General features: G+C 35.9%; 1 protein-coding gene across 1 annotated transcript; it reads right to left on the bottom strand.

Moving 5' to 3' along the window:
• SLC30A4 (solute carrier family 30 member 4) lies at window positions 1–26742 on the bottom strand. The gene is made up of 8 exons (XM_039888237.1): window positions 26550–26742; window positions 25902–26406; window positions 19909–20055; window positions 7796–7949; window positions 6216–6417; window positions 5440–5545; window positions 4546–4680; window positions 1–3905 (listed from the first exon to the last, which is right to left on the bottom strand). Exons 2-8 carry the CDS (start codon window positions 26290–26292, stop codon window positions 3751–3753), a joined length of 1290 nt encoding a protein of 429 aa, XP_039744171.1. The 5' UTR covers window positions 26293–26406; window positions 26550–26742; the 3' UTR covers window positions 1–3750.
• Window positions 26743–27231: the final 489 nt, after the last annotated feature.

The raw sequence follows: 27231 nt of genomic DNA, 5'->3' as shown, positions 1-27231 counted from the left end.
ACATTTTCATTTTTTAATAAACCACATGGAAAAACAATACTATAATAAGTGTATAGGAAATTACAATTTAAAAATTGCAAATACAGTATATATACATATACTATACTTTGATTTTAAATTACATGGACAAACCCCAGCTTCAAAATCTTTCTAAAATCAATCATATGCAAAATACCTGGTTTCTGAAGGGGTATATCGAAAAGCATATACAATTTCTTAAACTGTGATATGGCTTAATAACATTTATTTAGAGAAGCATAAGGTTTCCAGATGTACAGTATCTTCCAAGTGTAAAGAGGACTTACTGTCACTTTTCAATTTCGTGTAGTAGCTATTTCAGAACACACTTAATTGCAGTATTTAAATTGACACTGTCAGAGATTTAACTGGGAAAGTCTCCATAGATGTTTTCCAGTCTTACCAAAAATCAGAAATTGTTGGTCCCCACAATATGATTCGAAAAACAAGTTAGATCCTTTGTAAGCAAGAATTCAATGACAGGCTGGCCTGAATGCACACACACAATTCAATACTGAAGAAACTCCCACAATTTCCTCTGTCCAATTTACATGCTCCTACCGACATCACAAACAATTTTCCTGACCGGTGATCTGTAAAACAAATCTGAAGCCCTGTCTGGTGGGATTCACACGACAGAACTCTATTTAGGGTTTGCCAATGGTATTTTGGTTAATCAATTATTTGGAGATCAGACTTGCCTCCCCTCAACACAGCCTATTGCAAGGTGTCACTATCCATTTGTGACTAATACCCAATAGGCTCATGAGCTAAGTTTGGTTCAAAAACAAACTGAACCACATGAACTAATACCTAGGAACACATTCTATAATTTTACATTTACTATGTGTGAGGTACAGTCAACAGAAAAATTTCTGGGTTCAAGAGACAGAACCAGAACACTGGGACTCCTCGGAGCAGGCAACTTTGTTTTAGAAAATGGAAATAAAGCATCCAAAGTTGCAAAAGAAACAGCAAAATAAGAAATCCTGTGATTTGGCAAATAATACTGATTGGGAAACAATACAAGTTGTGAGAATCTGGACTCACATTATACAACGCATAGCTAATGGAAAATGTACGTGGGAATTACAGTCACTGGTGGTTCTGCATTTCAAAGCTCTCTGAAATATGCCTTATTTAACTACATTCCCCACATTTTATTTCCAAGGCAGCTCAGTCGATAATGAAACAATAGCACTTTTCCTAAAATTAATCAAAAGGTTGCATCTGGCCAGAGTTGTGAAACACAGGTTTATGAACACAAGTAACTCTGATTATTTGCAAATGTTAATTAAAACACACCGCACTGAAAAACTGCCCAGTTTTTATGTTGGGATCTGTTTTCCCAGGGAAAAAGGAACAATGCTAGATGTTTATCCACACTCAGCCACAGCTTCCCAAAGGACAATGGAGAGCTGTTTCTCTGAGAGCTGGGTGAGGAGCATAATTCCTGGTTGTAGGTGACGGCACACCAAATGCTCTGTGTCAGAAACTGTGCAGTCCCTGCTCCTATCTGCGAGGTTCACATCCTTCTCTGTGGCTTTTGTCAAGTTACAGTTAAATCTATGAATTCTCATATTTCACAGACTTAGTAAAGTATAAGTACAAAATCTGTAGTTCTTGCTACAAAAAAACAAAGCACAGGAAACTTCATGTGTACCTCATTTTAAACAGAACATGATAATTAAGATTTACAAAAGTTTTCAGTGTTTCTGCATTTTACAAAAGGATCCTTTTCAATCCTCAAGTGGATTTTAGATTGTTTTACCCAAAACTTTTCAAGGAACAGGTCAATGTGAAAAGTCAGATATACCTATTTAAGAAAAAGGAAAGTTTACAAGAAACAAGCTTAGTAGATACGAGAAACAACTGCAAATATGGGAAAATCTATGATAATACAATGAATAGTCTTTTCTCTTGGTAGGTACCCAAATCCATAAATGCCCAGATGTGCACTGAAATGCCTCTGTTATTCTTACTTGCCTTCTATATTTGACTATTTTGATTTAACCAATTTGCTTTTGATTTTTGAAAAATTAAAATCATTATTTTAAATGGATTCATAGTAAGAATCCCATACATTTTTCAACTCAATTCAATAAACACTGGGCTTTATAAGGTGCCATTAACCCATATCAATTCTTTTGTTGGATACCATCAACTCTTACTAATCTTTTAGGTAAATTCAGGTTTTATCTTAGGTTTACTTATAGCGAGGTACTTGGTAGAAAGTTGAAATGTTTCCTTCATTTATGTTCTAAGTCATCCACACACCTATCAAGGATTTTGGCTCAACTTGTGTGATACACGTTTACTTTGAATAGACTCCTCATGCGCATAAAGATAATCTCAAAACCAACCGCAAAATGAAACATGAATATTCATGATTGCCTCTTTAATTAAACTGTTACCAATTAGGTTGCCTTCAGTTTGGAAACATGCTTAGCCTCCCCTACAACACATTTAATCCACCCTATTTCAGTGCTTTAACACACACACAAACACAGAGTCAAAAACCCCTGAAGTTTTTGTTTTCTCTTCCCCCAATCCCTTTGAGCATTTCTACTATGGTATTATTAAAAAACTTCAAAATTATATTTTAGGGTTTCTGGAGTCCATGGAGAATCCCTAACCTATGTCATCAAACAGAAATTCTCTCTGGAGGAATGCGGTTAATCCCCGCTGTGAGAGGTGGGTATCACAAACAAAACCTCAGCCCTCCAGAGTTCCGCCCTGAAAGGGCACACACACACGAACTGGTATGGCGGCAGGGAGCAAAGTACCAGGCAAACTTTTGGTACAAAGCGTAAGGCAGTTTTTAAAAAGACAGAGCATCATCATTTACATTTTGCAGTCTCTGTTATTCTTAAGTAAAGATAAATTCCATGAAGAATAAAAGTGATTTCAGGAAGACTTAGATCTGAAACTCCATACTCTGTCCTTGCTCTTATATTTTGTTTAAATTATCATATAGTAATTTGAGTTCAACTTCTCTGCCATTTAGAATAACACTGGAAATATTATTCCCAATATTTCCTAAATAATTTCATGACAGTGACCACAAAATGTAAAGATTTGGTTCTGATAAGATTACAAATAACCAATAACATTAACTTTGAGATTTAAAACCCTGTAGCAACTGGAAAAAGTTGTTCATAAAGTATAACTATAACATTAAGACTTATTTGTAAAATAAAACATTTCTGAAACACTTAGGAATACATGCTTATTCCACTCTGGATAATTACTAGTACTTTCTGAAATCAGTTGAGAAATAATTTTTGTAAAAAAAGAGCTTGGTGGCAAATTCCAGAAGCTGGGTGTCAAGATTATGTTAAAAAAAAAATTCAGTTTTCCAGCACTGCCTTGATATAAAACGGTCTTTGAAAAGGACTTTTAAATGCAAACACAGAACTCTTGATGCTTCTTTTAAGACATGTACTCTGTCATAATTAATAAAGTATGGTCTTGGATTGTCTTCTATGAGGTAACTGTAGGATCACGTCTCATTCTGTAAACCGTGTTTTGGAAATATCTTCATTTGAAAACCATGATGAAGTCTCATTTTACCATTAAACAGAAACTAGAACTACTGGGCTGACTGTAAGACCGGTGCATGACATGGACACAGCTGTCAGGGAGTCTACTTTCTTATTTAGGTGTGCATTTATTGCTCTCAAGTCTGTGACTGCAGGATAAATAAGGCAGTAGTCCCCCAAACATCTAAAATTAGGAACTGGAACTCCGACAATTTGCACAAGTTCTGTCCACTTCTTGCCTGTAACTCTGAAGCTCAATAGTACATTTATACATGCCAAATGTGTTCAATAACATATGCTTTGCTTTGGACTGTACTTCCTCCCATTTAGATGAACTTCCAGGAACTGCAATGTCAAGAAAATATCATTACTATTCATTATACATAGTTACACATTAGTAAATAAGACGAGGGAAAAAACAATCTTAGTATAACGTGAACATATTTTTATTAGTTTGATTTCTACCCTCTTGAAGCTATTCTGTCAGAGAAGTGTGTCAGCATAATACAAAGCCAGAATGGCCTATCATTATCTCAATCTCTCCAGTCCACTCTGAGGTACAGAAAGAATACTAGACATCAATTACAAGTCTTTCGCCTTTTGTACTTTTTTTAAATAAACCACATGCATGTGCTATTTTGATAAAAAAATAAAATAAAAAGCACCAATCTACAAAATAAAGAAATAAAAACCTAGGGTCTAGCTTTCTTATGTAGAAAAAGTATGGTAAATATTTAAGTAAATATTAAGTAAATATACTTGATGCCTTTAATCTGAAGGCAAAAATGTGTAATGTCTCATCTCAAAGAGATCAAAGTTACTGCTCTGCTATCGATACTGACCTGCAACTCGCCTTTTGAAGAGCCCACACCTCCCTTAAAACAAATCTTTCCAGCAGAAACGTCTTCCTACTTAATTATAAGCACAGATTTTAATTCCAAAGATAGAAGTCCACCCACCCCAGCATTTACCGTCAATGACATACTTAGCTGTATGTGCACTATGGCAGTGGGTTTTCCTGAAGTGAGAGACCAGACATTTAAATCTTCCACAGAATGTACATCTTCTATTTTCATCAAAGCTTCTTTGATATAGTCTACATTCAAATGCCTTGGTACACCTATTAGTTCAGAATATATCATTTATAAGTAAAGTTTATTTTGGGGAAAAACATTATACATTATTAATGACTTTTTTTTTTCAAAAGAAACCAAATGGCTTTGCCAAATTCATTTTAAATGAATACTTTAAAATATATTAATACTTTAATATAAACCATGAACACCTATAGCAGATATACATAAGAGGTTAATATTTTTTAAATGTTCATTTTCATTAAAAAGGAATGTTACTCATACCAGAATACTTTAATTAACAAATAGCTAGAATAGATGAAAAAAATCCAATGATGATAAACCTACTGTTGAGAACTTATATTTACATTCTTACACTTAATATTAGTAAAGCAAGGATGCTGAAAATATAACAAAGTAGCAAATGCATATTAAGGAATTAATAAACCCCTAAATATATCTGCTTTAAGAATCAAAAGAGTTGCATTCTTGTCCTAGCTCTACAGTTTATTAGTAGCATTACCTTAAGTGATGCTACCCCTCTGAGTCTCAATTTTCTTGTAGGTAAATGGGGATAATAATGTCTGCCTTACCCACTTTTCTTAGCTATTATAAGGACCAAATGGATAACAGATGGGAGAGTGTATCTATTCTTATGTTTATATACACGTAAGGTGGTGGCACTGTAGTCTCATAAGTATTAGTAAAAAAACAGGAAAAGACATGACTCCTACCTAGATGCCCCCCACCTCCATCCGATTTAGGAAAGTAATAAATCCACAATGGGGATATTAGTGAGATCTTACCTTCTAGTATTATAACTACTGTGTCCCATATGATGCGAAATGTTGTAAAAGCCACAAGTAATGAAAATACATATGTACAGATGGGATCAGCAATCTTGTACTCTGGCTGTAAGGTGAGGGATCAAAATTGTGTGATTAAATACTGACAGACATAAAACAGACCGTAAAGAGGAGTAAGGCATACTCTGTTCCCTATTCTTTAGCAGGACTGGAGAATACCTTTAAAATTTGGATATTGCAATTGAGAAACATTTTCACTCTTTCCTAGAATGTTTAAATGTTTTTCTTCATGGGACCGATTTCCAGAAGTTTAATTGTTCTATTGTTGTTTTCCTCTGTGCCTTCTCTAAATCTTCCTCCCAGAAGGAGTTTTAGCAGTCATCTATCTGATTTAAGCCCCTCATATTAAAGAAGAGGGAACTCAAGTTTAGAGTTGAGAGACTTGCTCAAGGGCAAAGCATTAATGGCAGAGCCAAGACTACAACCCAGATCTCTGGATTTTACTACAGTGCACATTCCAGTACCTGGCAGTTCAGTGACAAGGCTTAAAACTGAGTTATCCAGTGAAGGCACTACCAAAGCCAGCTACAGATAAGTTACCTTAAGACGTGATAGTGCTAACAAAAGAACTATACTGGTGGCTCAATCAGGCTTGTGTATTTGCAAAATGAATAGGATTGGCACTCGTGCCCAGTATACTGATTAAAGAGAATCACCTTTGGTTTTAATGTTGAAATTAAATATATTTCAAATAGAAAAATTAGTAATCGTCTTACCTTGAATCGTATGATGTATGCAGCTATTAGCACACCAACACTCTGTACCAAATCCCCCAAAGCATGTACAAATGCAGCTCTCACTGCCAGGCTATCCTGGCCATGGTTGTGTCCACACCCAGAACCTGTGGTAGAAGAATTTGAAGGCAGGGAGTGGGAATGGGCGTGATGGTGACCAGACTGGTTCAACAGAAACCCCATTCTGTTAAAAATAAAAGAAAACATTATTCTTCTTCCTACCATTATTAAAAATATTTGTTACTAATCAGACATTAATGAGGCAACATGGAACTCGTTCATTCAATAAATATTTGAGTATTATTTATCAGGGACTGTTTTAGGTGATGGGTCAAAACAGTGAAGACAGACAGACATATCCCTATCCCCATGGAGCTTATGTTCTAGTAGGGAAGGCAGAGAAGTAAACAAATACCTAATGTACTACTGCCAGGAGATGAGAATGCTTTGAAGAAAAGTAAAATATTGCAAGGGGATGGAGAGTGATAGGGAGAGTGGTCTGAGAAGGCCTCTCTTAGATTCCATTTGGGCAGTGACTTGAATGAAGTCAGGAAGCAAGCTGTGGGGGAAGAGTGTTCTAGGCAGAAGGAATACGAGGGCAAAGGTCTTGAGATGAAAATGTGCTCTATGTACTTAAAATAAGGATCTTATTAAAAAGGCTTTGGTAAGGACTTTGGACTTTATTCTATGTATGAATGAAAGCCACTAGGACAGGGACGGGCAAACACTGGTCTGTAGACCATATCTGGCCCACTGCCTGTTTCTGTAAATAGTTTTATTGGGACACAACCATGTTCACTTGTTGACATACTGAATGTGGCTGCTTTTGTTCTGTAATAGCAGAGTTGAGTAGCTGCAAAAGAGACTGGCTCTAAAAGCCTAAATGTTTACTATCTGGTCCTTTACAGAAAAAGTTCGCTGACCCCTGACCCAAATGATTAAGTATGTAACTTAAAAATTTCAGTTTTTGGGAAAAAAAGTTGGTAGTTAAAAAAAAAAAATCTCAGTAACATAAAAGAATTATAGAAATTAAATAAAACAAACTTTGTCTTAAATTCCCGATTATTAGTCAAACTTCAGTATTGCTGAGCAAACTAACGAGGAATTTATAATTCTAACAGTGTTTTATTAATATTTATAAGAAAAAGTGATATACTAGTTTATATTAAAATGTCACTACACATTGCTGAATGCATGTATGTCTCTAAGTTCACAGTATTTGAAAATATTAATGTGAAAAAAATAGAGTGTATGAGACGTCATTATAATGGTGGATACCTGTCATTACACATTTGTCCAAACTCATCTAATATACAACACCAAGACTGAACCTTAATGTAAACTACGGACTTTGGGTAATTTTGATCTATCAATGTAGGTTCATCAATTATTACAAATGTACTACTCTAGTGAGGGATGTTGATAATGGGGGAGGCTATGCATGTGTGGGCGTAGGAGATATATAGGAAATCTCTGTATCTTACCCTCAGTTTTGCTGTGAACCTAAAACTGCTCTAAAAAGTAAAGCCTATTAAATTTTTTTTTAAAAAAATAGAGCTTACATTACATTAACTGCAACTCCAACAGCTGCGGTAATGAGCATTATATCTCCATTTATTTCATACTTCATATGGATAGTTCTTTGGACAGCTTCATATAGGAGGAATCCCATAAGTATATACACCAACAGCACACTAATCATAGCTGACAAAACCTCTAGAGCAAAAAATATAAAAAGATGTATTTGCAGATGGTTATTACACTTCATATAAATTAAAGACACGGTTATTACACTTCATATAAACTATATACAATCTTTTATTTATTTATATCTTCTTTCCTCTAAGAAGATAAAAATACTATATCATTTTTGTCATGTTATTTTCCTTAAAAATTTTTATTATTATTTGATATAGAACATTTTTTTAAATTGGATATAACTGACATGTTAGTTTTAGGTATATGACATATATATATATTTATTTAAGTGTTTAGTAGTTTGATCTAGATCCTCCACTAATTCACTCCTACCATATCATACCATCCCCTCATTTCTTTAGGGTTAAATTATGTATATTTATAGACCATGCACATGGTAAAAAATGCAAAATTGAGAAAAAAATATTTGTAACATGCATGACCACAAACTAATTTCTTAATAGATGAGTATACTTATAAGTCAATAACAAAGTGAACCCACAAGAAAAAAATGGGTGATGAACATAAATAGTAACACACAGAAAATAAACAGAAATGGCCAATTAATCAAAATCAGTCTTAATATAAGAAATTCAAATAAGAATAAAATTCCTTTTTGGCTCTTACTAAAATTGGCAAAGGTTAAAAAAAGTTTGACAATAGCCAGAGTTAGCAAGGACATACTGGTGGAAGGACCAAATGGAACTATCATTTTGGAGAGCAGTTAGTAAAACTACTCAAAATTCCTTGATTCTAGGAATCTATCTGATAAGAAACACATCCATATGTATGTGAAGATACCTAGAAGGTTTTTCACTGTAGGTTTGTCTGTAGCATCAAAAAAAGATCTGGAGACATCACTAATGAAGAACCTAATAGATAAATTATGGTATATACATATAATGGGACACCATACAGCCATTTATATACACACGCGCGCGTGCGTGTTCGTGTGTATATAAACAAAAATTAGGCAAATTGATACTCATAAGAAAGACAAGAAAACGTTACATCTGGAAAGTGAGAGTAGGAGCTTAGAGAATTTATTTTTCATTTTATTCTTTTTGGTGATGTCTGGAAAGTTTTAAGTTTTTAACCACAAACATGTATTACCTTTAGACTAAAAACAAACACATTTTTTTATCTATGCAGGTATTCATGAGTATACTCTAACCCAGGAATTCCTCTAAGAATGATATACACACACTCTTGCTGACTGAGTTGCCCATGTGCAAAATAAGGTATATTATGAAGCTATTCATCAAGCATTGTATGTAATAGCAAATAATTAAAAACAATAAAAAAGTAATTAGTAGAGGCCTTATAACATGGGATACTATGCAGCTGTAAAAAAGAATAAGGCTCTTTATGTTCTGATAAGGAATAATCTCCAAAATACAGAGTTATGTGGAAAAAGCAAAGTACATACCAGTGTGTATGGTGTTACCATTTGAGTGAAAAGGAAAACAAATATATAAATAATCTGTACATGTACTCTCTGGAAGGATGTACAAAATACAGATTAAAAACTGGTTGTGAGGAGAATGGGTGGTTGGGAGACAGGGACTTTGCACTATACGTGCTTTCATATCCCATATGAATTTTCTACGATATGTGTATAAAGTAGAAATAACTTTATATCTTCAAAATAACAAAAAATAGGGCAATGTGAAATATATATATTAAAATAATCAACTAACATTATATAAAACAAGTGTTGACATTTAAAACAATAAATGCAAGAAAATATTTTTAAAGAAAATTTTTCCTTTAGAGAAACCAGGCATTAATACTATGAAATATTAAAAGGTAAAACAATCTGGAAAAACTGTTATCTGGGTTGACTCATTACTCAAAGGTTCCAGGCAATTCAAGTATACCGGATGGACTTTGATACACTTTAATTCCAACAAATAAATTACCACAGAAAAATTATTTAGCAATTATAGCTGTTTCCTGAAGACATCTCATTAATTTAGATGAAACTCCAATAAAGTCCTGTGTATCAACAAAACAGATGGGATAAGACAAAAAACACAATTACTATTCAAAACTATAGTACACCTATTCCTGACATCATCATGCTTTGAAAGACACACAGGGCTGAAGAAGACAGAGAAAAGACCAACTGAAATATACAAAGCTGTGGAGAGACAACCATTTTAAGTCCAGACTCTAAGCTCCTTGAGAATAGGACCAAGCTACATTCCATGTTACATTTACTGTAGCACTTGGCAGAGTGGCCTGCATCTAGTAGATACTCAAATATTTTTGGATAAATTTTAAAAATGAAGTTAGGTTGAGCAAGGGAAGATAAAAGACTACACAGTTAAGAAATTTAAACTAAATATGAATAATAGGTTACTGTGGTCCCCCCTTATCTGCAGTTTTGCTTTCTGCGGTTTCAGTTATTCACAGGTAACCTTGGTCCGAAAATATTAAATGAAAAATTCCAGGTATAAACAATTCATAAGTTTTAAATAATGCACTGTTCTGAGTAGCATGATGAAATCTCGAGCTGTCCCACTGCGTCCCACCTAAGATGTGAATCATCCCTTTGTTCTGTGTATCCATGCTATATATACTCCCCAACCGACCGTTAGTTGCTCAGTAGCCTTCTCTGTTATCAGATCAGTTATGGGGGCGGGGGGAGAGGAGAGAGAGAGAGGTAGATAGATCACATTCATATAACTTATTATAATATATTGTTATAATTGTTCTACTTTATTATTAGTTCTGCTGCTAATCTCTTACTGTGCCTAATTTATAAATTAAACTTTATCATAGGATGTATATACAGGAAAAACAGAATATATAGAGTTCGATATCATCCACAGTTTCAGGCATCCACTGGGGATCTTGGAATGTATCCTCTACAGATAAGGAAGACTACTATATTTACTAAATCAGAGATTACTATATTTACTAAATCCCCCCCAAAAGTAAATAGGTTAAAAGAGAAGAATTAAGCCAAATACAAGACAGAAAACACACGGAATTTCTTGTCTTAAATTATACCTGCTAATGGTAAAATAAACATATATAAATAATGTAAAGAAGAAATAATTAAAATTAAACATTTTTTAAACTGTAAAATCTCATGTACTAGTGGCAGTCTCATTTTACTCACAGAGAACTTTTTTCTCTTTAAAATTGGTATTTAAAAAATATCAATCTTTCTCAAACTCTGCCAAAAATAAAAAAAAAGAAAGAGAACTTTAATTATGTGTCAAGATTGAAGCTAGCAATTAGGCCACCATAGTTTTTAAGGTGCCTTAAAATCTTAAGTATGAAATTATAAAGCAAAACACTTTACATTTAGCTATACAAGTTAATGACATAGAGATGTGATTGCTTATGAAAATCTAAAACCAATAATTAAAAATTCTTTTAAAACCTCCTATAATTAGGTTGACCATACTTTCCAGTTTTCCCAGCATAGTTCCAATTCATGCATGTTGTCCTAGCATATTATTACAAGTGCCCCATTTCACTCTCAAAAGTGTCCTGGTTTAGATGATAAGTTCCAATAGTTACCCTAGGAGGTCTGCTAAATAAAATGTTAGATGCTGGGTTAAACTTGAATTTCATATAAACAACAAATAATTTTTAGTATATGTATGTGCCATGAAATATTTCAGACATACTGGGCATCCCATAAGAGCCACATGTGTATTTGCGCATGCGTGAAATTTGGTAAGCTCACATCCCAGTGATAATTTTCTGAAACACTTAAAATCACCTTCTTGTGAACGCTCAGATAAAGTAAAACAACCTTCAAAATAAAGTAAAATAAGAGTCAAACTAAAGCCTAAACAGAGTTCCTACGCAAGGAAGATTCCCACCCTCAGAAGGTCCACTAGGCTCCTGAAGCTGAAAACAGTAGTTTTCCACAACAGTTTTCACCTACATGAGGTAGCATGGAAGGAATCCCAATGTCTGTCCACAGTTAAGTGTAAAGGAATTCAGCTGATTCCTAGAAATTCCCAAATGACATAAGATATTACTATCAATGACATCCCTTTTCCAGCAAATAAGGAATGTGCCTTATATCCAGTTCCCTTGGTGAAAAGCAAAGACATTCATCTATTATTTTTTATTCTAATCACCGGTCAAAATGTCTTCTAGCTAGAAAACTGATAAATACAAAAGAAAAAAAATTTAAAATAGATTTTTAGGGCTGAGATTTACAACTGAGAAGCATAAGGTACAGATAATATTATATAGCTAAAAACCCTAATAGTAGAAATATGACCATTTATTCTGATAAAACAAACAAAAAACTCTTTAAACTGGTGAAATATCATGGATAGGACTAATCAGTGTTTAAATTTTTTTCCTAGTATTTTTAACATGATGGAATGCAGATAAACATAGGCAAGATTCTCTCCCCCCAACCTAACCCCCCACAATGTTTAAGAGAGAGGGATGCTTTCAATCAACCACCAAATTATGACTCCCTCCAATCTTCTCATTCTTGCTCTGGGTTGGTCTCTGGTCACATAATGTACAAGTAAGTTTTTCAAGACAAAAGGAGTGCATAGCATATAGATTTTTCATTTTCTAAGGGAGGCCCAGGAACTTTAACAATTGAAACCCTAGATTTCTGTGTAAGTTACTACTCCATTAGCTTTAGAAAAACTTGCCTAAATGGAAATTTAGCAAAAATGAAAAACTCTTGAATGAGATTTTTATGGAAATTCTAGAAAACCTATTATTATAGTAGTTCTAACATATTTTGCTACTTCACACATAAATAATTAAATCAGTCTACCTGGCTGAACTGTAGCATTGAAGGAGGGAGTAAGATGAGTGAATATGTGTTTTTTGTTATAACATCACAGATCTTTTTATTCAGCTGAAATATAAACAAATGTTTATGGTCAATGATCTAATAAAGACCAAAATATACCCTGAATTTCACATACAGAGAATAAACACTTTTAGTTTAAATGGCCAATAAATGGTAAGAGAAAATATTAATTATTAAATTGGAGAAAACATAGATGATTATCAAATTTCGATACTATAAAATATAAAAAATGTTTACTGCACATTTTAACACATCTATAAACTGCCCAAACTAGAGGTTTTCAAGATTCATATGATAAATGTTCAGTACTTCTGTCCTTCTGTTAGTCTCCATTATAGTACCTTATTCTTTCTCTTTGTAGCATTTAATATAATTTATGATTATGTTGTGTTTGTCTACAAATTTACCGCCTGCCTCCCTATCCTATATTATTATTCTTTCGACAGGTAACTACTGAGTGCCTACTCAGTGAATGAGTAACAATCTGCTTCAACTATGTAAACTGCACTCAACCTAAGCATATTTGCTTTTTTGTGAGTGCTGCTTAGGTGTACTAGCCTATCATAACTGTTAACTTTGCTAATGCTATGATGCCAATAATGAATACATTTCCATTAAATTATATAACATTTGTCTTTCTATTCTCTCAAAGAACTACATTTAGCACACATCTAAAGAGAGATTTCGGAGGTCTATTAAAAATCAATAGGGAAGGAGAGTGGAGATATATTTTCTTCTTTTATGCTATTTTTCTCTTCTATCTTCTTCCAACAGAAAATAGGAAAGAAATAGAAAAATCAGTGGGCTGTATTGGATTTGCCTAGGACTTCCAAATTCATCTGTATTTCAGCTCAGCCACAGACAATCCTATAGCACTCAAGCTAAAGACATCATATAGGATTTTCAGTGGCCCACTCTTGCCACCACAATGCCAAACCAAACTGCAAAGTTTGTCTTTGGAGCCTCTCAGCTCCTATATAGTCTATTTCCTGCCTTCTTACCATTCTATCCATCCCTATTAATCCCAAGGTGCCCAAGACTCCAAGTTGACTTCTGGCTATCCAACACTGGCTACTTCACTCATGTCTTCCTTCTGCCACAGTAAAAAACTCCCATTTCTAGGAAGTAGCTATTCTTTTCCTATAGATGTTCATGTGATATGAATTAATTCTAAGATATGAATAATGAATAGGCATAACTCTTGTCATGGGTGGGAGGAAGGTGTTAAAATGAATCACTAACTGGAGAGGAGATTTTTTTTTTTGGCTGATGTATGAGGGAAGAGATTTTTTTAGCTGCATACTTTCTGCTCCTTTAGCATCAGGGAATAAAATAACAAATTACATAGAACTATATTATAACCATATACCTACCTCAGGACAACCATCATCTAGCCAGATTGGCCAAGGTTTTTGCTCAGTAGAAGTACACATTGCTACAAAAGACTCCTGCACTGTCACTTTGCCATTAACCTAGGCTGATGATCTGTATTACCAAAGCGTATATCTTGCTTTTTATTTCAAATACAGACAACTATGCTTACAACAGTCCTCTCATGTGACCACTATCTTTATCTAATCCATGCAGACTCTTCAGCCCAAGAACTGGAAGAAAAGCCATATAAATAAAGTCAATTATACTCGTAATCCACAGAGAAAGAAAAAAGTAGAAAGCAAGCAAGGGGATGAGGCTGTTCTCTTTAGAAAACACATTGTTCCTTTGTCTGGGAGATAGTGCCATTCCTCCTAAGGAATTATGGGATTTCTCCCACAATGTGGTTTCATTAAGTTCTAAGATGGCATACCCACAGTCAAATAAATCCAGGCATTTAAAAACAACTCACATACAGAATCTACTCTGCTCTCCCTCTTCCCACAAAAGAGCTGCTATTGTAAGCTCACTGTAAAGTAATAAAGAAAATAAAAGAAAAAGAAAAACCTGAATGATTTTACACAATCCATGAGCTCACATAAAAGAAAAAAAGGTACCAAAAGAATGGAACTGACTCCTGGGATAGCCACTTAGGCTTACTCTTCAGATCTAAAACTACCTTTCTCTCACATTGATTGAAGGATTTTAGCTAAAATAAATTTTGTTTTATTGCCAGAAGTGTTACCAAAGACCCAAACCAAAAAGCACATCTTTTAAAATTGTTATTTAATCATTTTACTCTTCCCCAACTACCTAGCTGAGACAGTTATGCTGACAGGATAAGAATTCTGATTAGAGGGAGAAGGAAAGGCAGGCAATTTTGAGAGAGATAAAAAGTCGGGGTAAGATGATATACTGGCAGGTAGAAGAGGAAAGAAAAAGAAGACCGGAATTCACTTTTACTGAGAATTTACTCTGTGCCAGGTACCATGTTAGGTTACTTATACTTTACCACTATACCTTATGTATTTTTCACAATTATGCAATGCAAGTATTACCGTCCCTATTTTACAGAAGAAACTCATACTTAGAAAAATTAAATCATTCTCCAAAACATCATATAGCTAGAAAAACTGCAGATCTCAGATTTGAACTAAAGACAATTTAACTACAAAACTCTAAAAGTCATAAGTACCAAAACAAATAGGATTGGCTTCTCACTGAGATAAGAAGAAACTTTCTTCTAATTTCTTAATTACTCAAAAAGACCTAAAATCTGGCTGTACTACCTAGCTATGTTATGGATCAAATAAATATGTGTAGTCTAGTTTGTGAACATGACCACAGTTTCAGAATTATAAATAAATGTTTTAGAGTCCCAAGTATTTTAATCCCAAAATTTCAAAAACACCTCTTTTCCCAGTTTGGAAACTGGTTTAATTTGAGGATTGTGATCTATACTAAATTATCTGTTTCACTGTCTTTGTATCCTTATTTACTCAGCCTGAATATGCAACAATTTGATTAATAATCTATCATACAGCACTTATTAGTGCCAGATACAGAGTTTAATATTATCTGTTCCTGTCCCTACTTAATTCATGGTCTAAAAGGAAACACAGTTTCATAAAAATAGCTATAAAAATGTGATAAATGCTGTCAGACATGTATAAAGTGTTATGAGAAAACGAAAAGGGAATAACTTTAGGAAATGATATTACTACTATCTGATTACCATTCACAGACATATATCTCCAGGTCTAGAACTGGGTATATAGTATGCTGCTGCCTTTTGCATAAGAAAATGTGGCAGGGAGTGGGATATGAACATATATATGCATTTGCTTATAATTTCAAAAGGAAATACTGGAAAGACAGGCCAGAAATGAATTAAAATGGCTGCTAATAAGGAGTGGTGTGGGAGGATTGGGTTGGAGGGAACAGAATGAAAGTAAGACTTCTCTATAAATCTTTTCCTTTAAAAAAATTTTTGACTTTGCAACGTTTTTACATATTTACAAAATAAATCAACAAAGAAAAAACCAACCTGTCCTACCCGCTATGCCATCAGAACAAAACAAAATTCAACAATAGTAACAAACCAAAAGTTTCTTAGGGGCATTCCTTCTTCAGTGTTTTTCAGGACCTGAAGTCTTGGTATTACAGGTCACAAGAGGCACACTATTTAAATGTGTCCAATGTAAACATACCTTCTCCCACAGAACTTTGAGATTACTCATGAAGCAGTGGTATTTTATGGAACACAGGGACAGCCACTGCTTTGGTTTACAGTTTTATTCAATTCTACATAACCTTGTTGTTTTTTTAATTCTACCCAAGCTACCACAAAATTTTCTCCATGACTACTAACTGTTACTTCAAAGAACAGAGTAAGTGATATATCCTTATAAGATTTTGGTATACAAAGACGATCCCAAAAGGCTCTTCTAGTGTGAAGGCTTGAGTCCCTCCTTAGCTCTGGATAATATTCATCTATATATATCTTAACAATTCTCTTCCTTTAATTTTTTAAATGACTTAAAAATTCAGATAAAATTCACATAACATAAAATTCACCATTTTAACAATCTTAAACTATACAATTCAGTGGATTTTAATGTATGCACAAGGTTGTGTAACAATCACTACTATCTAATTCCAGAACATGCTCATCACCCCAAAACGAAGCCCTACACCTATTAAGCAGTCACTCCCTTTATTTTTCAAGTTGTTTTACTGAGGTTCTTAATAATACAACTTCAGACCTCCTAGATTATGCTTTTATACTTTTTAACTTTTCTTCCCATTTTTATCTTTTTGTTGTATATTCTGGGAGACTTTCTTGCTTATGTTTTCTAGTCCTTCTATGGAAAAATTTTTTTAAATTTCAGAAATAGTTCAAAGAGCTTGTTCTTATACATTTCTATTTCAAAATATTTTACTCTTTTACTATTCTGAGTATATTAATAAGAGTATTTAAAACATTTTCTTCTGTTCCTTAAGTTACTTCTCTTCACTCCAGTACTAATTTTTCTGTTAGTTTAGTTTTGCTCACTTTCTTTCCTGCTGCTGTTTTTTCTAACTTGCAGAAAGATCTTTGGTTGACCATTCACATTTAAGGCGGAACAACAGGGAAATTATCCTTTGTAGAAAGGAAATGCCAAAAGGATAAGCAATCAATTAATTAAAATGGTTACTAATAAGGGGTGTAAGGCAGGACAGACTAGGACAAGTATATTTAGGGTGAGTAGGTAGGGGACCAAGCTGTAAGACTGCAGAACCCTGATCTTAGTATGAAAAAGACTTCTTTTGGAGCATCAACATCCACACTAGAAGTCTCAGCTTTTCCCCAAACATTTTCTTCAATTTCTTTTTAGAACTATCTGTTGTTTTTTTAGGGGGGAGGGAAGGAATGCAGTTGGCCTGAGTGGAGGTGGGGGTAGGAAGGAAGGTAGGCGCCTAGTCAGCTAGTGGGAGCAGCTTCCATTTATAGTCATTCAATTAATCTTCCTTGTTTTCAACCCCGATTCTCACTTCTCATCTCTGTTCCATGTCTTCCCTGGAGATGTGTTGGGCTGATCCAGTTCCTAGCTTAGTGTACTCTAGGCTGCAACTTCTTGGCTTGTATCTTTCTTCACTCCACACTCATTTACTTTCCAACTTCCAGAAATTTCTGGAAATTTCTTGTTTATTGGTGACCAACCATTTGCTTCTCTCTGTTGTTTTGGTACTTTTTATTTCAATGGACTATCAGAAGAGACAGGAGTCAAATGTTGATATCTTGTCCATTACCTTGAACTTAGTACTTTTAAGAAAAGGGAAAGATCTGACTTTCTATAGAAATTTGCAGAGACACAATAGGACCAATCGGTTCAATTTTCTCTCATCTTTTCATAGTGCTTGTTATCTATGAAGAAACAAAATGACTATCTAGATAAATACTAAGTACTCCTTTGATATTTAATAGAATTTTCATGATTATTGGTTTTTAACTTATATGTAGGACTTCCTATGTTCTGTTACTGCATGTTTCTGGGGGTAGAGTACCACTGTAATTTTTATTAGAGTTCTAAAGGGTTGATATCCTAAAAGAGGTTAAGAACCACAGGACTAAATGAAATGTACTCTCGAATAGAACTAGAGGGTAAAAATCCCCATTCCATGATGTTATGTTTTCGATTTTAAATTGCAGGTGTTTAAATCAAAAAAAAAATCAAGTTTGAAAATAATTTTAAAGTTGTTAAAAAACTTCAAGGCAATCAATAAACGAATGTATAATATGTTGGAAAGTAGTGGAGTTTCTTTTAGGAACACATCCAAATGCATTACACAGTGGCTTAAAAAATAACAGAAAAACCTCACTTAGGGCTTTAGCTCTCTTGTACAGCAGTTAAGAGTCCTGAGCGGTGGGGATGCCAGATAAATTCCCAACCTGATGACTTGGATAGCTACTTGGAATACAGCCATTCAGCTACAATGTCAAGTTTTACATTAGAAGACCCAGTGATTAAATTTGGAAGACCTAGACTCTAAGTCAAGATTAGGCTAAAAAGTAACAAAGAAGGAAAGGGAATGATTGATTGATATAATAGCCAAGAGTGTCGGGGTCTCCACAAAATAAAATGACAAGATATTAATTCTGGTTCTTTAAGACAGAAAACTTTGCTGAAGCTACCTAAATGTCAACTTTTGGATTCTAAGCAAGTGACACATGGTCATATGACACTTCATGTAATAGTTCAGGTAATTATTTCATATGTATTTTAAAAATAAGTAAAACATTTAAAAACAGTAAAAGCAAGAAGCACAGTTGTGTGGATAACATATGTAATTTTAACCTCTTAATTAAACATTAATATTTAATATTAATAAATATTAATATTTAATAAAATGTGTGCATTGTTAAAAAGAAAAATGGCACTTGTTAAAACATGGTAAAGAAGACTTTATTCAAGGGAGGAAGCTATTAAGATAGGTATAGGGACCACTGCAGTGGAATTTTACAGGCGGGGAGAGATTGGGCTCAACTCTGAATACTGTATGGGCAAGTAGAAATTTATAGCCAAGAAGCAGAGTGGGAGTCAGTGGATGGGAAATTACTGAGGAAACATCAGGAGAAAGGGGGATTCTGGCTAAACTGATCTCAGAATTCTTGCTGATGACAGGCCAGGGTGAGGAGACATCAGATATTAAGAGTAGTAGGTTCTGTTAAATTTGCTTAGCAAGGTTCTTGCTAAAACTAGATTTTATAAGGAAATGCACAGATGGGTTTGGGAGAATGTTCAAGAGACTGACTAAAGGTCAAGGAAAGAATCTTTGTCAGCATTTATAGAATTATGTTGATACAATGGCCTCAAAGAAGGTCAGCCACACAGTATATGTTATATATGTATTACAGTAATGCTTAAAATCTGGTTTACAGTAGCTTCGGTTGGAATACCTGAAGTGAAAGAAGGAAGTTAATACTCATTAATGAATTAAACCCATGTGGTTTTGCTTGGTTCAATAAACTGAAGGTAAACGTTATTCTAATAACATCTTAAGGACATAGGAAACCCATTTAAAAATTAATGATTACCATATAATTTTATATGTGTAAACTGTTTAGCTGACTGGGCTGAATGTACCTTGGAAGATATGTGTTTGAATGAATCCTGTTGTTTTATTTTCATTTGCTTTGTTTGTCTATTTCAACAGGCTATCACCAGAAAGATTTCAGTTAATCAAAAGTTATAGTTCATTGTGGTTTTACCATAAAATTTTACAAACGAAAAGAAACTGCCAGTTACCCACCTAAGCGATGAAATCCAAAGGTGAATCTTTTCGTTGGTGATTTGGAAGACAGCCACAAAGCAAGCAGGGTCAGTATGATAGCACTTAGATCAGTCAACATATGAAGCGCATCTGTCATGACTGCTAGGCTATTTGCAATGTATCCACCTTAGAGCAAAGGTGAGAGGGAAAAAGGAGTAAGTTAACTAATATAATAAAAGTAAAGCAATCAAGTCAAAAATACATACCATCCTACAAAACATGAACTTTACAATTAAATCAAGGAACCTGAAATTTTATGCAAAACATTAAATATGCATATTTTTCTAGTGAAAACGTCCATTTCAATGAACAGATTCTCTGAGGAGTCAATGACCTTAAAAAAGAAACTCTAAACTTGGGGCTAACACATAAAGAGTAATTGTGTTTAGCACTGTAGCTTTAACTTATTAATTCTACTATCAGATAGTGAAATTAATAAACACAATATCTAAATATTACAATAATGCTGAAGAAAAAGTAGGTGTTCACTTGTTTGGGAGAGTTTGAACATAAAATCCAACTGAAGAAACTCATAAAATGCACATTAGTTCAAAACAAAAGAATTAATTGATTCACATGGATATATATAGCAATGTTTCCGAATAGAGGGATAAAAGGTGGTATTTAGAATACAAAATTTTCAATTTTATATTGATTTTCCACCCCCCCCCACACACAATGTGTGTGTATATATACGTTGTTCCAGATGGTCAACTAATTTTCCTAGCACCATTCTATGAATAAGCTTTTATAATACAGAGTATTCAAACTTTTATGTGTATCAGAATCATCTGGAAGGTTTGTTAAACTACAGATTAATTGACCCCACTCCAGGAATTTCTAATTAAGTAGGTCCGGATGGGGCCTGAGGATTTACATTTCTAACATGTTCCCAGGTGATGCTGATGCTTCTGGTCTTGGAACCACACTTTGAGAACCACTGTTGTAATGTCTAGTAGAACTTCATGATCAGGGTGTTGTGACACATAAGTGTGCTGAGCTACTGATCCTTCTATTCCTTGGATAGGTGTGCAGAGCCAAGAGTAGTAGGAGAACTGGGGCTGGTGATCTTGTAGTCACATCCATTTACTCTGGTGTGCTCTATACAAATATCATTTTTTATGTATTCTCTGACATGAAAAAGCTGGAAATCACTGAGAGAAAACAGTTTGTTGGTTAAGAACATGGCACTCTGATATCTCAGAGACTCTGAGCTAGTTACTTAACATTTTTGAGCCTCAGTTTACTTATCTATAAAGTGAAGATAATAAAGCCATAGCGTCCAATAGAACTTTTTGAGATGATGGAAATGTTCACATGTGGCTATTGAGCATTTAAAATATGGCTACTGCAATTGAGAAACTGAATTTTATTTTAATTAACTAAAATTTACAGGGCCACATGTTGATCATCAGCAAAAATAGCTGAGTAAAGATCTCTGAAAATCATCTCTTCCATAAAAGCAATAAGAATATGGGCAAAAATTGTCCAAATTAGCTTTCTCAGAACTCTGGAAATGAACAAAAGGCTGTTACAGTAGCATTTATTCAAGGAAAATGGATGTTTCTTGGTAAGAATAGTGAGCTCTGTGGCGTTTTTAACGTGTCTTATACCCATCTCCCCAACCCCAGCTTTTCGGTAGCCTTGAAAACAACAAGCAGCAATCACAGTGGTAGTACTGAACCCTATATATACTGTGTTTTTTTCCTAAACATATAGTAAAAACTTTAGCTTAGCAGCCACTGCAAGGAATGAAATGGGGCTGGAGCTTCTTACCTGCAAGACTGTTTTTGACTTGTCTTGGAATTCTGCCCTGTGGAAACCCCAGGGAGTGTTTGTCAAAAACAATCAGAGGCAACAGATAACAATGTGTTCTGAAATTTCATACTGAAGTACACGGTTTGCTGTGTTTTTCTCGACTCTTTCAATCTGGAAATGTATACCCTTCAGTTCTGGGGTTATTTCTTCAAGTACAGTAGTACCCACTTGTCTGCAGGGGATACGTTCCACGACCCCCAGTGGATGCCTAACACCATGGATAGTATAGAACCCTATATATATACGTTTTTTTCCTACACATACATACCTATGATAAAGTTTATGGTTTTCCTATGGCATATCTAAGTTGCCAGCAACCCAACTTGTGCATTTTGGGGGTCGGCTATTATTAGGTAAGAGTTACTTGAATACAAGCACTGTGATATCTGGACAATTGAGAAGGCTACTAAGTAACTATTGAAATGGGTCCAGTGTACACAGCGTGAATACCCTGAACAAAGGGATGATTAATGTCTCGGGTGGGATGCAGCAGGACAGTGCAAGATTTCGGCATGTTGCTCAAAACAGTGCATAATTTAAAACATAAATTATTTCTGGAATTTTCCATTTAATATTTTTGGACTTTGACCATAGATAACTGAAACTGCAGAAAGTGAAACTGTGGATAAGGGAGGACGAGTGCAATAGTTGGTTTTCTTGGATCTATTAAGTCAGTTACTTCTTATCAGTTTCCTTTTTAGTTTCCTAAATTTGTGTTGCTATTGTCTCTTCTCCAGTTTTCCCCCTCGCGTGTGTGTATGTGTGCGTGTGTCCCTTTACTGAAGTTTAAGAGAGGCTTCAGGAGAGAGTACAATTAGATGCATGAGATTATTTGCCATCTTTACCTGAAGGTCTGTTTGCATTCACTTTTTAAGCTTTTGCATTTCCAATAAAAATGCAATTGTTAAGGTAATCAATAACTGTTACTAAATCCAATGGATATTTTAGTTCTCATTTTATTAGAACTCTCGGCGGCTTCATCTTATTTGTTACCACTTTGAAATCTCTCTTTTCTTGGATTCTAGACTGACTTCTAAAGTTGGAGTTCTTCAAGACTTGGGCTTTCTAGGTGATTCTTTCCCATTCCTATGTTATTACATACTGTATCTCTACCTTGACTTCTCTTCTAAACTGTAGAGTCATATGCTCACTAGACATCTTTACATGGCTATTTCACATCCATATGATAATATATTTAAAATAAACCTGATGCCCATGCCTAAATCTTGCTCTGTATTTTCTCCCTGCTTCATGGGACATATAAATGACATATATTTTCATAAACTCAGCTACTTAGGAGAGACACTTCAGAATCATTCCCGACACAGCAATCCCATCAATACCCACATCCAAACTACTACCCAATATTGTCAATGTTACCTCTAGAACGTTTCCCAATCAGTATTTTCTCCATTCACTCTAGTCCAAGTCATAATCATCTTTTCTGGACCTCTGCAATAGTTTGTTTCCATTCTTGCACCTTCCAATATATTCTTCAAATAAGAGCCAGAGTAATCTTTTAAAAAGGTAAATCCCATCATGTCACTCTCCACTTAAAAGCCTTCACTGGCTTCCCATTGTATTTAGAAAGCCTACTCTCATTTAATATGGTCTATCAGGATCTGCCTGTTCTGGTATTCCTGCCTCTTTCCCTCTTGCTTACTACACTCCAGCCAAACTGGCTTTCTTTTTAGGTCATTTTAAAGAATTGCAGGTTTTAGGACCTTTGTACACACTGTTCTCTTCACTTGGAAACTTCTCTACTCCCTTGCTTAAATAACTCCTGCTATTCTTTTTTTTTTCGGTTTAACCATATCTGGCTCATGCATAAACTATGCCCTACTGGTTATAACGTCTTATAGCTCCTTGTTCTTTTTCTTCATAGCACTTACGACAATCCGAATTTTAAATTTACTTGTGTATTTATTTGTTTAACATCTGTGTCCTCTTAGATTAAATGCTTCAGATAGTACGGATCATAATAGTTTTGTTCTCCATTGTATATCCAGAATACACAGCACGGTGCTTGACATATAGTAAGTACTCAAAAAATATTTGCTGAATGGAAGGAGGAAAAGAATGGACCTTATCTAAGGTCTCAGGCTGGTGGCAAATCCAAGATTAAAAATCAAGTCTCCTTTTTCAGATCTTTAAATTACTCTCTGCTTCCTAAAAAAGATGCTTTATTTCTACGTGCTTTTGACACACTTAATAAATACGCTACTGTATATAACTTAATTCTATATAACATTCTGAATAATAGTGTTAATGCCTTATCCTAATGCCAATCCTAACAACTCTGTATTGTCTAACAAAAGATTTTCATATTTGAAAATAAAGTCAGTATGTGAAAGGAAATAATTATTGTGGCTTTCACAAAACAACATTTACCAAATAAAGAGATTTCAAAAATGGTAAGTCAGGACAGTTAGGTCTTAATATTTTTTAGGCAAAATGAACTCTAAATTTCACAGGGGAAACTCTGGAATAATGTGATTTTTAACTTCAAATACTAAATATTAACTTTAAGAATCACTAAGTCAGAATGACTCAATATTCAAGCTGTATGAATTTGGGTAAGTCACTGAGTTTTAGTCTGCTGACACCATGCCATATCTAGCCACAGCTTCACTCCTGTTTTTTAATTTCTTCCACAGCTTAAGCATTTATAACACTCTAACACAATAAAAATTAATTCAACAAAAAATTATTGAGTGTCTGCTCTGAGTCAGTCGTTGTTCTAGGTGCTGGGAATTCAGCTCCTATTTCAGTGGAGAAAGACAGATATTAAATAAGTAAATACACGAACAAGATAATCTCTGATGCTGAAGGCTTTTAAAGTGGAGGACACAACAAGGGAGAAGAGAGGTCAGTTAGAAAAGGTCTCTCCGAGTCATCTTTTGAGATGAGACATGAATGACAAGAAACCTGCCAACAGAAGATTTGGGAAAAGGCAATCCATATAAAGCAGTGTTTTCCAAGCTGCAGGCCCTGACCACAAAATCAATTAAGTGGGCTGGGACCACAGTTGAAAAAAATATTAGCACACATCATATGAAATAAAACTTTTGTTTCGGTTATACATGTATTTATACATTGTGTGTATGTGTATACACATACATATGAATGCATGCACACCTACATGAGTCACAATATTAATTGTATTTACTATAGTGAGGTCAAAAAAATTTAAAAGCCACTGAGGTAGAGGGACCAGCCAGCCTGAAGGCCTTATGGGCAAGAAAGAACTTTATGAATTGTAGAAAGGTGGCCAGCTTGGCTGAAGTGAGCACTGGGAGGAGTGATATGAAATGAGGTAGGAAATGTATACAGTTTTTCTACATTCAATCTCCAACCAGCCCCTTAAATCTGTACTACCGCCTCTGTTCTCATCATGGTTTATCACTAAGAGACAACATCGGAGAATGATTTACCTGTTTTAATGTCACTTTGTAAATAGCCACAAAGAGAAGTTACACTGTGACTATGAAATTAATCTCTGAACAAAATATATTTTATAGTGAATGTATTACTTAAATAATTAAAAAATTAAAAACCAAGTTCATCAATCCTGGGGGAGCCATTTTCTAGTTCCTTTCAGTTCTTCTTTATAGTGAAAAACTTTCAAGTTAGCCAGTAGTATTTAATTCTGCAAATCTCTTGGCTATAAGTCCAAAAAGAATGGTATAAAGAGATCACTTAAGCCAAATGAGAGAAAAAAGTCAGGAGACTAGGAATGTAGATGTGGCTCTTCCATTACCATCTGATTTCCTCACAATTTATTTAACGTTACTCTCTGGGCCCTCAGATCCCTAATGTGAAAAAAAGAAGGTAGAGCAGGTGTCCAGGAAGGTTCCTTCATTCGTACTGTAAAATTTTATGACTCTTAAGTAATTTTAGAATCATTTACTATTTTAAACGTCGCAAAACTAACCTGGTGTTTTACCAGAGTTTTTTTAAAAAGAGGAAGTTACATGATACACAACGAAGATATTAATATAGTAAGTTTATGTTGTACATAGGTTGGTCTGCACTTTGGAACTGTGTGGCCTTTTCCCATCACACGCTTCCTGAAAAGAAAGTTTAAATCTCAAATCACGTGTAACTAAAGCTTGACAAATGTTAATGGCAAGTGAGTTGGCAACACAACTCACCTACAAGTTCTCCAATCATGAAAAGCAAGTACAGAACGGCAGCAATGGTCAACCTGGTTTTCACCTTTCTCTGCTTCAGCAACTCTCTCCGTTTGCTGCAGTTGTCACAAGGGTCCACCTTCAAACTCAGCTGACTATTGGTCAAAGGTAAGTCCTGGTCCAGTAGGGAATCATCGTCGCCCTGGAGGGCTGCGTGTGCCCCGTTAATAGGCCTTTCCGGGGTTTCAGAGCCATCATCGGCCACCACAACTCGAAGTTTATTAAATCGAGAAAGCCCCTCGTACCCAACCTCGTCAGAGAAGTCAAAGGCGCTGGTGTCATTCAAAAACAGAGGCGCATCATCCTTCCTCAGCAGAGATTTGAGGCGCTTCCACGCGCCCGATCCGGCCATGGCAGAGGCCGTGCGGCCGCGGCGCTGAACGGCTCGGTGCAGGCGGACGGCCGGCGGCTCCTACTTCACCGGAGCGCCAGTTCCCGATGGCACTGCCGCGCATCCCTCCCCATCCTGTGGAAAACGAAACACATTATAAATTAAAGGCGCCCCATCACAGCCCACAAGTTCTGAAGCCCCAGGCAGTGGGGGGTGGGGAGGGGGGCGCAGGGCCGGCTTGGAGACGCCACGGCTCCGCGAGGGGGCGGCACGTCTACCTGGGGCGCTGCCGCGGGGCCGCCGCTCATCTCCTCGCCCCCAGCCGGCTCGGTAGGGCCGGCTCGCACAGCTCGGCCCAGAGCCGCGAGGCAGCGGGACCGACCTCTCGCGTGCAGCACCCGCAGCTCCAGGCCGGCTCCGCGGGTCTGACAGGTTCGGGGCCGGGCGCCCGCGGCCGCCGCCTCTCCGTGCTCTGCGCGAGGCCGCGCGCGTGCGCCGGAGCGACCGCGGGCGAGGCGCGCGAAGGAGGGGTCGACGCAGGGACACGCAGGCCGCAGCGCAGGGCTGGGGCGCCCGGGAGGGGGACTGTGCGGGGAGCAGCGCGTTCCCCGGCCCTTCGTTCTCCTGTCCCAGTCCTGGCTGCTGGGCCCCGCGCGCCTGCTTTTGCCCGAGATACACTCACCCGCGAAGCCCGGGGTCTCCGGCACGGCCTTTCCACTTACCCTCGTTATAAGACAAATGAAACCGGGGTCCGCGGACTAAGTGGGTAGAATCGAACGGTTGGACCGCCCGGGGCTGGGTGTTGTGGCCGACAGTTCGCTCCAACGAAGGAGGGCCTCGGGAACAATCTTGGGTCAGATCTTGGTTGCGGAGGCTTGGCAGAAAACCAATTGAGCACTTTCTTGCTAGGTGGGAAGCCAAGCAGCTTTTCACTCTTCGAATTGCTGCCTCTCTGGCAAG

This window comes from Pteropus medius, unplaced genomic scaffold (genome assembly GCF_902729225.1).
Source record: "Pteropus medius unplaced genomic scaffold, Ma_sr-lr_union100, whole genome shotgun sequence".
NCBI lineage: Eukaryota > Metazoa > Chordata > Mammalia > Chiroptera > Pteropodidae > Pteropus > Pteropus medius.
Note: the sequence above shows the minus strand (reverse complement) of the source record. Positions and strands in the feature narration are given on the sequence as shown.